Below are 13,785 nucleotides of genomic sequence, written 5' to 3'. Positions count from 1 at the left end.
AGCAATTCCAACTCTAGATATTCTAAGGTAACAGAGATGTATACAAAAATATATGTATACTATATTGAATTAGTATTCATGAGAGTGAAAAATAAGAAACAATCTAAATGTTCAATAATAGAGAATTAATTACATAACTTTTAAATAACTATGATAGACTATTATACAGGATTTAAAAATCCTGTTATAGAGGAAAATAAAGAGGAATGCTCACAGTGAACATTTTAATAAAAGTATGTATATTGTTATGTTCAATAAAAAATGTAAAAGATTAAGTAGATATAAAGACTGGAAGGAGATACACTCCGTCTTCTCAGTGGTTCTTTCTGGGTGGTTTTTATTTTAATCCTTTATGCAATTATCTTGCCTCTATAAGTTTTCCACAATGAAAATGCAACGTGCTTATAATTAGACAAACATGTTGGGTCTCAATGTCAACCCACAGGGGAACGCTACACCACTTGGGGTGAGGTGTAGACACAGCCTTGGGTGAAGTTTACCCTCTGAAGCGCCTTTCTTTTTTTTTAATTTTAATTGGAGGCTAATTACAATATTACAATATTGTGGTGGTTTTTGCCATACATTCACATGAATCAGCCATGGGTGTACCTGTGTTCCCCATCCTGAACCCCCCTCCCACCTCCCTCCCCATCCCATCCCTCAGGGTCATCCCAGTGCACCAGCCCTGAGCGCCCTGTCTCATGCATCGAACCTGGACTGGTGATCTATTTCATATATGGTAATATGCATGTTTCAATGCTATTCTCTCAAATCATCCCACCCTCGCCTTCTCCCACAGAGTCCAAAAGTCTGTTCTTTACATCTGTGTCTCTTTTGCCGTCTCGTCATGTTACCATCTTTCTAAATTCCATATATATGCGTTAATACTGGAGAAGGCAATGACACCCGACTCCAGCAATTTTGCCTGGAAAATCCCATGGATGGAGGAGCCTGGTAGGCTGCGGTGCATGGAGTCGCTAAGAGTCGGACACGAGTGAGCGATTTCACTTTCACTTTTCGCTTTCATGCATCGGAGAAGGAAATGGCAACCCACTCCAGTGTTCTTGCCTGGAGAATCCCCGGGACGGCAGAGCCTGGTGGGCTGCCGTCTATGGGGTCACACAGAGTTGGACACGTCTGAAGCGACTTAGCAGCAGTAGCAGCAGCAGCATGCGTTAATATACTGTATTGGTGTTTTTCTTTCTGACTGACTTCGCTCTGTATAATAGGCTCCAGTTTCATCCACCTCATTAGAACTGATTCAAATGCATTTTTTTTAATAGCTGAGTAACTGAAGCTCTTTGCTACGTGGGGATATTAGCAGCCGACAGACACAAAGGGGTGGTTCCCCTGTGGCCACGCCCCCTTCCCCTCCCCGGCCCACCCTCACTGTCGGCCCAGGCCCGGTTACCTGTGTGGGAGCCCGAGAGGGAGCTGAGGAGCCTAGAGTGCTCGTTGTGGCCGTCATGCACCTCCACTACGTCGTTGAGGGCCGTGTGGAAGAAGGCAAACTGTCCAAACACCACTGTGGAGCAGAGAGAGACGTGGTGTGGAGATCTCAGGGGGGAAGACAGGGCGGCCGTGCTCAGGGATGGGGGAAGCCCCGGTGGGCTGGGGGCCCCGGACCAGGGGCAGGGCCGCCTCAATGGAGCTTGTTGGTTCATGGGGGCTAACTGCTTGCTGAGCCTTTCCACTGGCTGATTAGACACGGGGCACAGGGACCCGGGGAGGTGGGAAAGGCCCAACCAGAACTCTCCCACAGGGGTCAAGATGACATGGTGGGCTGCACCCAGCAGCCAGGCTAAACCCTATTCCTTCTCAGGTTGCAGCAGCAGCAGCTACTCTAGGACACGGAAGAGCTCTCCGTAACATCCCCGTATTCCATGTTGATCTCAGGACCCCATATTTTCCTTCATTTCTCCTGCAAAGATCTAGCCTTTGAGGGCATCCCCTGGCTACAAGATCCCCCACAGTTAATAGGAAAGCGTAGCAGCCCTCCCTGAGGAAGGAGTAACTGTCATTGGTTAGGCAAACCTCTCTACCTCATTTCCCTCTGGCAGATCCAAGGGAAGAGGCAAAGTGATTTTTCTGAAGCTCCTACTGTGTGCCGGGTACCATGCTTGCAATGCATACGATCTTCTTGAATCCTGACTCTTGCAGATACCTGATTTTAAGCAAAGAAACTGAAGCTCATAGGTTAAGCGAGTTCCACAAGGCCAGCTAGCTCATGGGAGGGGGCTGAAAAGCTGGTGGACGGTGGCCTGAGGAGCCTCTTTTCAGGAAAGACCTAAGGACTCTGCCATTTGATGGCTAATACAGGCTCTTTCCTCAACTGTCGAATCTCTGCCAGTCACTGCTGGAGGGGCTGGGGTTGCTGATACTGTGGGGCCATGGGGGGCACAGCTCCATTTCAGACCCTGGTAAATTCTGCTGGCACTTATCTCCCAGTTGGCCGGGTGCATCTGAGAGCAAGTACTAGGGTGAGTCTTTCTCTATTTTGGTTCAAGCCTTGAGCATGTAGGAAGTCAGGTGTGCGTGCACATGTGTGTTTGTGTGTGTTGCATGTTGGAGCAGGGAGGGACTTGGGCCATGGAATTGACTTCCTGGGGGAAAGAAAGGCATTTGCAATGATGAGTATAGCAGTGAGTGGTGTTAGAGACTCTGAGCTCTCAACTCACGGGCAGAGGAGCAAGAGGGAAAGCCTGTTTCAGCATCCTGAAAATGGACACTGAGCAAGGGGTGATGGCAGAAGTATTTCCATGCTCTTTCCTATGGAGGTGAACAGGATGGGCAAGGTTCACACACTGTGCATTCTAGTGGGAAGAGGCAGTCAAAAATGAAAATAACAACTCTTAAGCAAATAGATAAACAAGATAATTTCAGATAGCATTGAATTTTAGAGGAAATGGGGAAAAAAATGACAGAGCAAGGCAAGCCACTTTAGATAGGGGATCAAAGAAGGACTCAGGCTTGGGACAAATATTTCAGACCCAAGATAAAAACCTGCACTTCATCCCTGGGCTTAGCATCACTAACAAAGAGAAGATGCTCAGGACAGGTCATGACCCTGCCTAGAACCAGCTCTTCAGGTACAGGTTTCAGCTCAGGGAGACTGCTCAGCCTGAGGCTGGGTGCCTACAAGGGCACGAGCTCTTTATTTCTGGAGAAATTCAAGTATACTCTGCATGCCCACCTGTTAAGGACTAGGCACTGGGTGGCAGATGGGATTGGAGAACCTTCCAGTACTTTCCTAGCTCTGATTCTACAAGTCACAAGCTCCTGCCACACTAGTGTGTTGGGGAGCGGGTGTGCACACACACAAATGTGCAGGTGCTGGCGTGCAGCTGGTGGTGCCAGATGGTGGGAGCTGTGAGTAGATGAGGCTGGGAGTTTACAGAGGGCAGAAAACACATCTGTCTCAGCTCTGCAGCTCTGGTTCCCAGCAGAGTGTGAGGTCCCTAGGAGGTGTTAAATTAGTGTTTAGTGAATGATCAGCCTTGCCCCATGTTTACTCCATCCTGTCTCTTGGGAGTAAGCAGCCAGTTCTCTGCGGGCAGCCCCCTCTCTCTTGTAGATGGTCAGGACATACAGATGCCCTTTACCCTACCAATGCCAATCCTGTTTAGAAACAGTTGTTCCTCTTCCGACAAGCAGATTCAGGGTGAAAGCAGTCCAGCTGGTCACTGATTGCCTAGGTTCAACCAGCTTGTGCCCCTCAAGAACTTCCTGAATCTTCCAGGGCTGTTGGACTCCTAACTAGCCCACTGCCAACCAGGTGACAAGCCTGGCTTCTTTCTGCCTGGGTCTCTTGGGATCTGGGGGCTCCTCTACCTTCCCAGGGCACTGACCCATTCCTCCATTTTTTTTCGTGCTCATCCTACCAATTGCTACCCGACCAGCTTCCGGCTTGCAGATGGACTAGCAGGATAATGTGGCACCCAGTTTCCTCCCCTGTACTTTCAAGCCCAGATCCCACCCACTCCTTCATTTCTTCCTGCCCTGCTGCCACTCTCTCCTGGGTTTCCAGGCAGCCTGGGTCTGCACCACCTCTATTCATACCCGGGCTGTGCTAGGGAGGCCTGGGTGTACCCCCCTTCTCTCTGTCTTGGCTGGTTCCTCTCTAATCACCCCACCCCTTGGTTCCAGTGGGTCTCACTACCCTCTTCAGACTGCTCTGTTCATTTCCCAATAGGAGCCATGCAGTTGAGAGTGGGATTGGGATGCAACTGGGAAGCGCTTGAGAATTGGAAGCAGTTGGAAAACATAAACAAACACACAAAACAAATCCATACCATAGTCCTTGGGCACGGTGACAAAATACAGGCAGATCTGTCCACTGGTGTAGTTCTGAGGGTAGTTGGGGGACAAGACCACTCCATCTGAACCCACATACTGTCCCCCACAGGGGGCTGAAAGAGAAATCAGGTAGAGGCCAGGTGACCTTGGGGGCCTCTCACCAGCTGTCCACCTCTGTTCTGCTCACTCCCAGCCTAAGCTTCTGGCCTGGTGGGGATGCTCTGTGGAGGAGCCACTAATGTGGAGGAGAGAGTTCTGGGAACATTGCCCGGTCCTTACCAAGCACATCCATCTCTGGCCTGGCACATGGCCTGAAACCCACCCTAATGCTATCAAGGGCCCTCCTGTGTACCTGCCAGTCCTTGCCCTCTAACCAGTGATGCTGGCAATGGCCCCTGGAGGCCCAGCCTTGGGGAGCTCTTCAGGAACCTCTGCTGCTACCAGTGGGGCCTGGTCTTCTGCCCTCGGTTGACGTCTGGGCCTGGGCAGTCAGTGTCTGCGTGGCTAAGGAGTGGAGGCTTCCCTGAAATAGCCAACTGGGGACAGACAGCTCATGTGACCCAGCCGTGGTGCCCACTCTCACAAGGGGTGGGCCACAGAGCCAGCCCTTCTCACCTGGGCCAGGGGCCTCCTTACTTTTTCAATTTAAGTGGCTGCCATGCCCCCAACGTTCTGGCACTCCATCCGCTCCCTCTCATCAGGGTCCCATGGCTAACCCAGATGCCCATGGAATTAGCCCACCCCAGTGGCCTTAGTTCTAACCATATGAACTTGCAGGGGTTTTCCCTAGGACAGGGAACCATCTCAGGGTCATTTTTAAACTCCCCTTCCCTGGTGTCTCAGACAGTAAAGAATCTGCCTGTAATGCAGAAGAGCTGGGTTCAGTCCCTGGGTTGGGAAGATCCCCTGGAGAAGGAAATGGCAATCCACTCCATTATTCTTGCCTGGGAAATCCTATGGATAGCGGAGCCTGGCAGGCTACAGTCCATGGGGTTGCAAAGACTTGGACACGACTGAGCGACTAAGCACAGCTCAAGGACACTGTGTGATCTGAGAGGGATGCCACATCGACAGGGACTGGTACACCTGGTGAATCGCCAGCCTCTCTCATTCACAGTGAGCCCAGGGAGCCCTCCTGTGAGGACCATGTCCCGCCTGTCCCTTCCCCTAGCCCCCGGCCCTTTCTGCCTCTCTGCGTCCTCGCTGCCTCTGCCCCAGCCCCACGCTCCTCCACCTGTGCACACTGGCCGGGGATGGTTCCACACTGGCTTCCCATCAGGCCCCAGGATGCAGCTCAGGGTTGAGGAGCCCTCCACCTCATAGCCCCCATGGCAGTAGTAGGTGATGGAGGAGCCCAGCTTCAGGTCGGACCCCACTCGCGTGCCGTTCTTGATGGAACCGGGATCGAAACACGACTCCCGTGGGTTTTCTGGAAAAAAGAAAAATAAACACATATACGCAGAGAGCTGGCTTATCAGTGGCCTAATTGCAGGGCACAGCACCTGTGGGGAGACCCTGACACTGATTAGCTATGGAGGATATGGGGATTGGGGACTGACAGGTCTATTCAAGTCTGGAAACCTCTCTAAATTTGGTTAAAAACTGGGACTGGAGAGTGAAATAATGCCATTTGCAGCAACATGTATAGACCTAGAGATGATCATACTAAGTAAAGTAATTCAGACAAAGATAAAGACCACACATATCACTTAGGTGTCAAATCTAAAAAGTGATGCAAATACACTTATTTACAAAACAGACCCACAGACTTTGAAAACAAATTTATGGTTACCAAAGGGGAGGAGTTCTGGGGGAGGGATAAATAGGAGTTTGGGATTAACAGATACCACCACTACAACTAAAACAAGGGAATGGCAGCCCACTCCAGTATTCTTGTCTGGAGAATCTCCATGGACACAGGAGCCTGGTGGGCTGCAGTCCATAGGGTCGTAGAGTCGGAAATGATGAACGACTAAGCGCACTGCAGAGCACAGGGAACTCTACTCAATATTCTGTAATAACCTACAGGGGAAAAGAATCTGAAAAGAATGGGTGTATGTATATGTGTATCTATCAGTTTGCTGTTCATCTGAAACCAAGACATACTGTAAATCAACAATGTGTGCATGCTTCGTCGCTTCAGTCATGTATGATTCTTTGCAACCCTATGGATTGTAGCCCACCAGTCTCCTCTGTCCATGGGATTCTCCAGGCAAGAATACTGGAGTGGGTTGCCATGCTCACCTCCAGGAGATCTTCCTGACCCAGGGATCAAACCCACGTCTTTTATGTCTCTTGCATTGGCAGGTGGGTTCTTTACCATTAGCACCACCTGGGAAGCCCATAAATCAACTATATTCCAGTGTAAAATAAAAATTAAATTAAAAATTAAAAAAAAAGAAAGTAGGGCTAGAAGTCGTTTTGAAGAGTGAAATCTCCCTTCTTCTCTCCACTTTCTTGCCCTGGCCCTCCAAGGAGGGAGTTCCTGCCGCACTTTCGAGGCCCTCTCACCCCTGACTCACTGCTCTCAGGGGAGGCACACGCTGCTCTGACTGATGAGAACTGACACACCGTGGTTCATATCTCAGTCGTGACCAGGTCACGATGGTGAAGGTCAGTACTTGGGCACAGTCCATCCCTTTGCTCAGCTTTGAGCCTTCACCCTCAGCATGGAGCCTCCTGGTTTCTAGAAGCTTGCATTTGTGCCCTGATGATGGGATGGCCCTGTTCATTGTCTCTGCCTAGAGCTTAGGGTGGAGCAGTTCCAGACACACTGCTAAGTTTAAACTCAAATGGGATCCAGAAAATGGTCCCTTGCCTAACAGAGGACCCCTCATGTGCCCTGTGTTGTATCATCTTGACCCCCACATCAAATCTGTCCTTCCCCAAAGCTTAGCGTCTCTGGCCAGAATGCAACTGATACTGGGTGACCCATTTGTGAATTGCAGAGATACAGGGAAACATCACCAAGTCTTATACTTCATCTTTTCTTTTATAAATTCAGAGTGGGTCAAATATTATTTGAAGTTCAGAAAACTTAAGTACCTTGGAACCAAGTTCACATAGCTCATATGAGGCAGAAAAAGCTGTGGCAGCCAAAATTCATTCCTCCCACCTGATCCTTTTAAGTAACGGAACCCAGGGTTTATCCAGAATATCAAGGCACCAGCTAAGATCTATACCTTCCAGCCTCCCAGGCAGCTAGATCTGGTCAAAGAGTAGTAAACACAGTCAGGACAGATCACTGCCTCCCGAATCACTCCGAGTAAAAGCCCCAGTCCTTACAAGTCTCCAAGGTCCTGCACATCCTGCCCCAGTCGGCCCTCTGTGACCCTGATCCCTACTGCCCCTTTGCTAACTTTGCTCCGATCACATTGGTCTCTGTGTGCATTCTCCCATCCTCATGGCTCCCTTGTCACTTCTTGCAGGACTTAGCTCAATATCGCCTTCTCAGTGACACTTGTCTGACCAACTCTTCTTTTTAATTTAAAAAAGTTTAAAAATTTTGTGGCTGTGCCACATGACATAAAGGTTTGAACCCACATCCCTTGCACTGGAAGCACAGAGTCTTAACCACTGGACTGCCAAGGAAGTCCCCTGGCCAGCTCTTTAAAATTGTGATATTCCTCTCCCCAGCACTCCCCATCACCCTTCACTGCTTTATTCTCTGCACTTCTGTTTTCTTCTCAATACTATCTCATACACCATACCGTTACCTAATTTCTTTCTATCTCCCTCCACTAGAATGTAGGTTCCAGGAAGGCAGTTTTCCAGTTTTGTTCACTGCTGTAGTCCAGTGCCTGGCATATGATAGGCACTCAATAAATATTTCTTAAGTAGAGAAAACTCTTGAGAGTCCCTTGGACATAAAGGAGATCAAATCAGTCAGTCCTAAAGGAAATCAACCATGAATATTCATTGGAAGGACTGATGCTAAGCTGAAGCTCTAATACTTTGGTTACCTGATGTGAATAGCTGACTTTTTGGGAAAGACCCTGATGCTGGGAAAGACTGAGGGCAGGAGGAGAAGGGGGTGACAGAGGATGAGATGGTTGGATGGCATCACTGACTCAATAAACATGAGTTTGAGCAGCTCTGGGAGATAGTGAAGGACAGGGAAGCCTGGTGTGCTGCAGTCCATGGGGTCGCAAAGAGTTGGACACGACTTAGCAACTGAACAACAAAGTGGATACATGTGGGACTTCTGGAAAGACTGCTGAAGGGAAGGCGACTCAGCTGAGAGAATAGTCATTGACCCTTCCTTCTTTCTTCCCTTCCTCCTTCCCACAGTTTGGAACTCAGATGTGGTGGATGGACCTCCAGTCGCCACCTTGGATCCTGAGATAACCTGGAGGACGGGAGCCACGTAGCCATGATACAGCAGAAAGACACAAGGAGCCTAGATGGAGACACTTCAACAGCTTTGGGTGAAAATCTTCAGATTTCTTTCACAGAATAAGAATAGACTTCTACATCATATAAACAACTGTGCTTCTGGGTAACTGCCACACTGGCATCCCCAGCTGGATATGACTGCCCAGAACATTACTCTATGTCAGAGAGTCCTTTCCTCCTTTCTGTGTGTGGCAAATTCCTACACTTTTCAATGTCATGCTCTCCTGAGAAAATGTCCTGAATGTTGCTTTCTTTCTGGCAGAATTTCATTTTTCTTTTCTTGATTATCTTGGTAGGTCGGGTAAGTGCATTTCTTTCCAGTGGGTTCTGAACTCCTAAAGGACAGGGATCCATCATCTATTCTTCTCATAACCCTGGCAACTAGCACAGAACTTGGCACTAGGGCTGACTCTATTTGGCACGTAATAGGGCTTAATAAATGGATTCTGAGTTGATTGGCTGAACACCTCTAGACTTGGAAAATCAACATCAATAAGCCAACTACAGACTGTGTTCTATCACTGCTCACATGTCAGAGCAAGAAGAACTCATCATTCCAAGCACTGTCACATTAATAATAACGACAAGGCTAATGATAATGATGATAGCTTCTTACACAGGAATATCATTTTGTAATTTTCAAAGCACTTTCCAATCTGTTATCCTGCTTGTACCTCACAATACCCTCTGCAGTAGGGAGGGTCAGGTATGCTTCTGTTCCGGTTATAGATGAGGAATGTGGTGATCAGAGAGGCTAAATGAGTTTTCCAAGCCATTCAACTATTAAGAGGTAGAGTTAATACCAAACTCAGGTCTTCAGGCTGCCAAACCAGAGCTCAGCTGTGAATGATAAAACTAAATGACTAAAACATCATGATGATAATAACAAATAAGCCCCAAGCCCTCCAAAATGAGAAAATTAAAAGAACCAGATTCTTTTTGTCCTAATAGATAAGGCCTGTTTCCAAACGCAGTAGCAGCAAAATATTGAAAAATGACAACCCAAACAGTAAGGAATTGGTTTAACAAAGTTGGATTAGAGCCATCCACTGAAATGTAAGCAACCTTTGGAAAGAATAGCAATCGCTTCTTGGCCTTTTGGCTAAGATCAAGTAGAAAGAATAGCAAAAGTCTTTGAATACTGATATGGAAAGGCGCCCAAGATCCATTGTTGGGCAAAACCCAAAACAAAGCTCAAAAAAGAAAACCCAATCCATATTACAGGTTATATACAGTGTGATCCCCATTCATATAGACAGGGATCTGCAAACTGCAGTTCACTGACTCGCTACTGCCTGTTTTTGTAAATAAAGTTTTATTGGAACACAGTCACGCCCATTTGTTTACATATTGTCTACGACTGTTTTAGCATTATAACAGCAGAACTGATAGTAGCAGAGACCATCTGGCCTGCTAAACCTAAAATATTTACTCTCTGGTCCTTTACAGAAGAGTTTGCTGACCTCTGGTATAGAATTTATATTACTTTCTATATATATATATATATGTATATATATAAAATATCTGGAATGAGATAACAAGCCATTTATACTGGTACTTTAGGGAATGGTAGTATTGGGAGATGTTAAGTTTTTAGAGCATATCTTAAATGCTTCTATATTAGTTGAATTTTTCTAATAAACATGTGTTACTTTTCTTATATATTTATTTTTGTAGAGCATCTTACTTTTATTGTTTTAATTCATTATCCTTTCCACCATAAAACTATACATCAATGTGTTCTTCTATTAGTCATAAAATGGCATTAAGGGCACATAATCCAGATAGAATCTCTGAAAAACAAAATTATTCTAATTTTAATGATTATTCCAAATAAGATTCTAAAAGAGAGCATACATTATTTTATTTTCCAGAAATATGACATTGCTGGATCAAAAAGTTAGAAGGATAACATATTGTACACATGATGCCTCTCCTTTCTGACTTGGAAAAGGTATAGAAATATTCAACGTATTAAAGACATCAATATTAGTTAATGATGATATGATAGTAGATTATCAATGAGCTCTGATTCCAAAATCAGTAATTTCTGTCTTCTCTTTTAAATATTCTATTTGTCTTGCTATCCAGTGTTATAATAGTTATAAGGAATACTGTATTCATTATTTGAAAAATGTTTACACTTAGAAAAATCTGAAGAAAAACATGTGTTAAGTTGAAAGTAAGCATAAATGAAGAGATCTTGAATTTAGAAAGACCAGGGCAGAGCTGAGTTGGGGGAGCAGATGCGGAAATCTGGTAGGAAAATCCAGGCTTACAGTGTTACTTTTAAGGGCTTGAAAGAGAAAATAGGTACTTTTTAGTAAATTTTGGAAAAGTTGATTCATCCTGGCATTTCCTGAGTTATTTCAGGTTCTCTAACACTTGCTTTGAACTCTTCTTCTCTCTGTCTGAAACCCCCTCCACTCCTGCTCTTACACAGGGGGCTTCTCAACCTTTAGGTCTCTTTTCGGTGAGGCCTTCACCATTCTGAAGCGGGCTCCCCATTTCTCTTTCTTATGGTAGTTTGTTCTTCCCTCACTTTTTATGCTTCTCACTTCTTGTTCGTCTCCTTATTTATTGTCTGTTTCCTCACCTTCATGTTTCCCTCAAGTTGGGACTGTGACCCTTTTGCTCACCGCTGTGTCCTCCGCATACAGCGCAGGGCGTGTCATGAAGTAGGAGCTTAATAAGCATTTGTTGGGTGAACGAATGGTTTTTAGACACGTGCATGGATGTCCTAGCCTGTCCCGGCCCAAGAGGAAACCACCACACCTGCTGGAAGATGAGAATAAAGGTCCCTCCCAACCACCTTACTGGTTTTTCTGGTCTGGAAAAAGACACTAAACCTCCCTGGGACTCGTTTTTCAAAACTGTGTTCAAAAGACAGGATTCTCATTCCCTCTGCATCCTTCTGCTGCTGCTGCTAAGTCGCTTCAGTCGTGTCCGACTCTGTGCGACCCCATAGACGGAAGCCAACCAGGCTCCCCCGTCCCTGGGGTACTCTAGGCAAGAACACTGGAGTGGGTTGCCATTTCCTTCTCCAATGCATGAAAGTGAAAAGTGAAAGTGAAGTCGCTCAGTCGTGTCCGACTCTTAGCGACCCCATGGACTGCAGCCTGCCAGGCTCTGCCATCCATGGGATTTTCCAGGCAAGAGTACTGGAGTGGGGTGTCAATGCCTTCTCCGCTGCATCCTTCTAGCAGACGGTAAAACTACCCAGGAGGCTGCATTCAGATGAGAAGTGCACCAGAGCATGGGGTAATAGAGATCCACAGCTGACATGACTGCATTCAGAATCATGTCTTAGAAGGGCTGCCCAGAGATGACTAAGTCAGCACAGCCACGTTCCTGGAGCAACTGAACAGAGACACCTACAATCCCACCCTATGCACCCATCTTTGCCTTACATAGGTGCACCTCCAACATTCCATTGTAGTAGAAATGCCTGTGAGCTTAGAATGTGAACTCCATGGGGCCTGGACTTTGCTTTGTTCCTTGCTCTGTTCTCAGCCTCTGTAGCAGTGTCTAGTACACAGTAGGTGCTCAAAAAATACTCAGTGAGAAAATGGATCAAAATGCCTGATGGTCCCTTGCCCCTTATGCAAAAGCTTAATCCTATGACACCGCTCAGGGGACCTCTGACTTAATTTGTCAATCTGATGGTTCCTTTGGGATTGGTGGTTGGGATACAAACAGGGAAGTGATTCAAAGCCAAGAGGGAGGCAGCCCTGCTGCCCTAGGAGAATGGAGAAGCAAAGAAAACTAACCTACAAAGAAAAGTGAATGTGGCAAATACTCAGAAAGGAGCAGGGAGCAGGCCGAGTGGTTCTGGAGATGGAGGAGGACCATCCTCGCATTCAACCTCCGATTCTCCCACCTTGACTGTAATCCCCTTGGGGCATCATGCTTCCTGCCCTTGGGGCTCTTATATTTTAAAAATGTATTCCATTTTGATGCTAAGTGAGAGAGAGTTTTTATCATCCATATTGTTAAAATATAGTGCGCTTTAGCTTAAATCAGTTTGGCTGTTAGTTTTCTTTTTATAATAAAGTCTTTCTGTCTCAAGTTGGTTTAAGTGTTTCTGTTTTTCACCATTTTATAATAAGTTACTCCTTTTTCTTCTTAGTAGTTTCTTCATAGGAACTAAATCATCCCTCACTAAGATGGGACCAAATTGTTTTTGCTTTTCCCTTAGAAAGTTGGCAGGAAATAAGGAAAGACTCCTGGTCTGTTCACCCTGGATCAAAGAGGGGGTTGACTTGGGTCAGAGAGTGGTTTTCACTGCGCTAAGCCCAGCTGAGTCTGGCAACCTCTCTTGAGGTGGATCCTCACACCTCCCAAAGCAGAACCATTGAAACCACAGCTCCATGGAGACACAGATCCTTAGCATTAGTGGAGCCCTGGATCTCTCTAAAAGACAGGATTCTGCCTTTGGACAGGAGATGGCTTCTAGATAGATATGGCCAACTATTCTTTTCGTAAGAATCCACACCTGCCTCAATGTGCAAGTCCTCTGTGGGTTACCAACTCAACCTAGGGTGTTCTACGGATTTGCAGAGTGTAGAGTATCTAAATTCTTTGTCAAGGATTGGAGAAGTATACAGGACACATGCATGCCACAAATCACAAATATTCATATATTTTAAATACATGTCCCATTCTACCAGGCTAGTTCAATGAACAAAGGTTCTATCTTCCAGACAAAGACAGAACAAATGAAATACCTATCACACAGGAGGAGAAAGGCAATGGGATGGAAGAGCAAAGATCAAAGTGTGTGCCAACTACTATCGAACCCACTGCCAGGGGCTGTGCCGATTGACCAATCCTCACAACAACCTCTTCATAGAGTACCACTGTCCCTCTCTGACAGACAAGGAGGCGATTCTCAGAGAAGTTAAGTAACTTGTTTAAGGCCATATAGGTGATAAGTGATGGTGATCTCCCTTATATAGATGTTGAACGTGAGGGGATATCATCAAGTTCTTGGGATCCAGTAGCGAGTAGACCCATTCCAGGAACCCAGGGATATGGAGAAGGAGACCATGGGATCTCCCTGGGTTCCACCAAATGGGCTACCTGTGAAGAGGG

At 46.5% G+C, this 13,785-nt stretch overlaps 1 protein-coding gene across 2 annotated transcripts in view; it reads right to left on the bottom strand.

Annotated features, from left to right (window-relative positions):
* CSMD2 (CUB and Sushi multiple domains 2) overlaps positions 1-13,785 on the bottom strand; it is a 683,179-nt gene that overhangs the window by 125,924 nt on the left and 543,470 nt on the right. For both annotated transcript variants that reach the window (XM_055586466.1, XM_055586467.1), the window contains exons 30-32: positions 5,531-5,725; positions 4,293-4,409; positions 1,412-1,525 (exon numbers count right to left, since the gene is read on the bottom strand). In XM_055586466.1, the coding sequence (XP_055442441.1) occupies positions 1,412-1,525; positions 4,293-4,409; positions 5,531-5,725 (426 nt within the window). The remainder of the gene's footprint in view (positions 1-1,411; positions 1,526-4,292; positions 4,410-5,530; positions 5,726-13,785) is intronic.

The sequence above is a fragment of the Bubalus kerabau genome, chromosome 6 (assembly GCF_029407905.1).
Source record: "Bubalus kerabau isolate K-KA32 ecotype Philippines breed swamp buffalo chromosome 6, PCC_UOA_SB_1v2, whole genome shotgun sequence".
Taxonomy (NCBI): Eukaryota; Metazoa; Chordata; class Mammalia; order Artiodactyla; family Bovidae; genus Bubalus; species Bubalus kerabau.
This window is presented reverse-complemented; position numbering and strand designations above follow the sequence as displayed.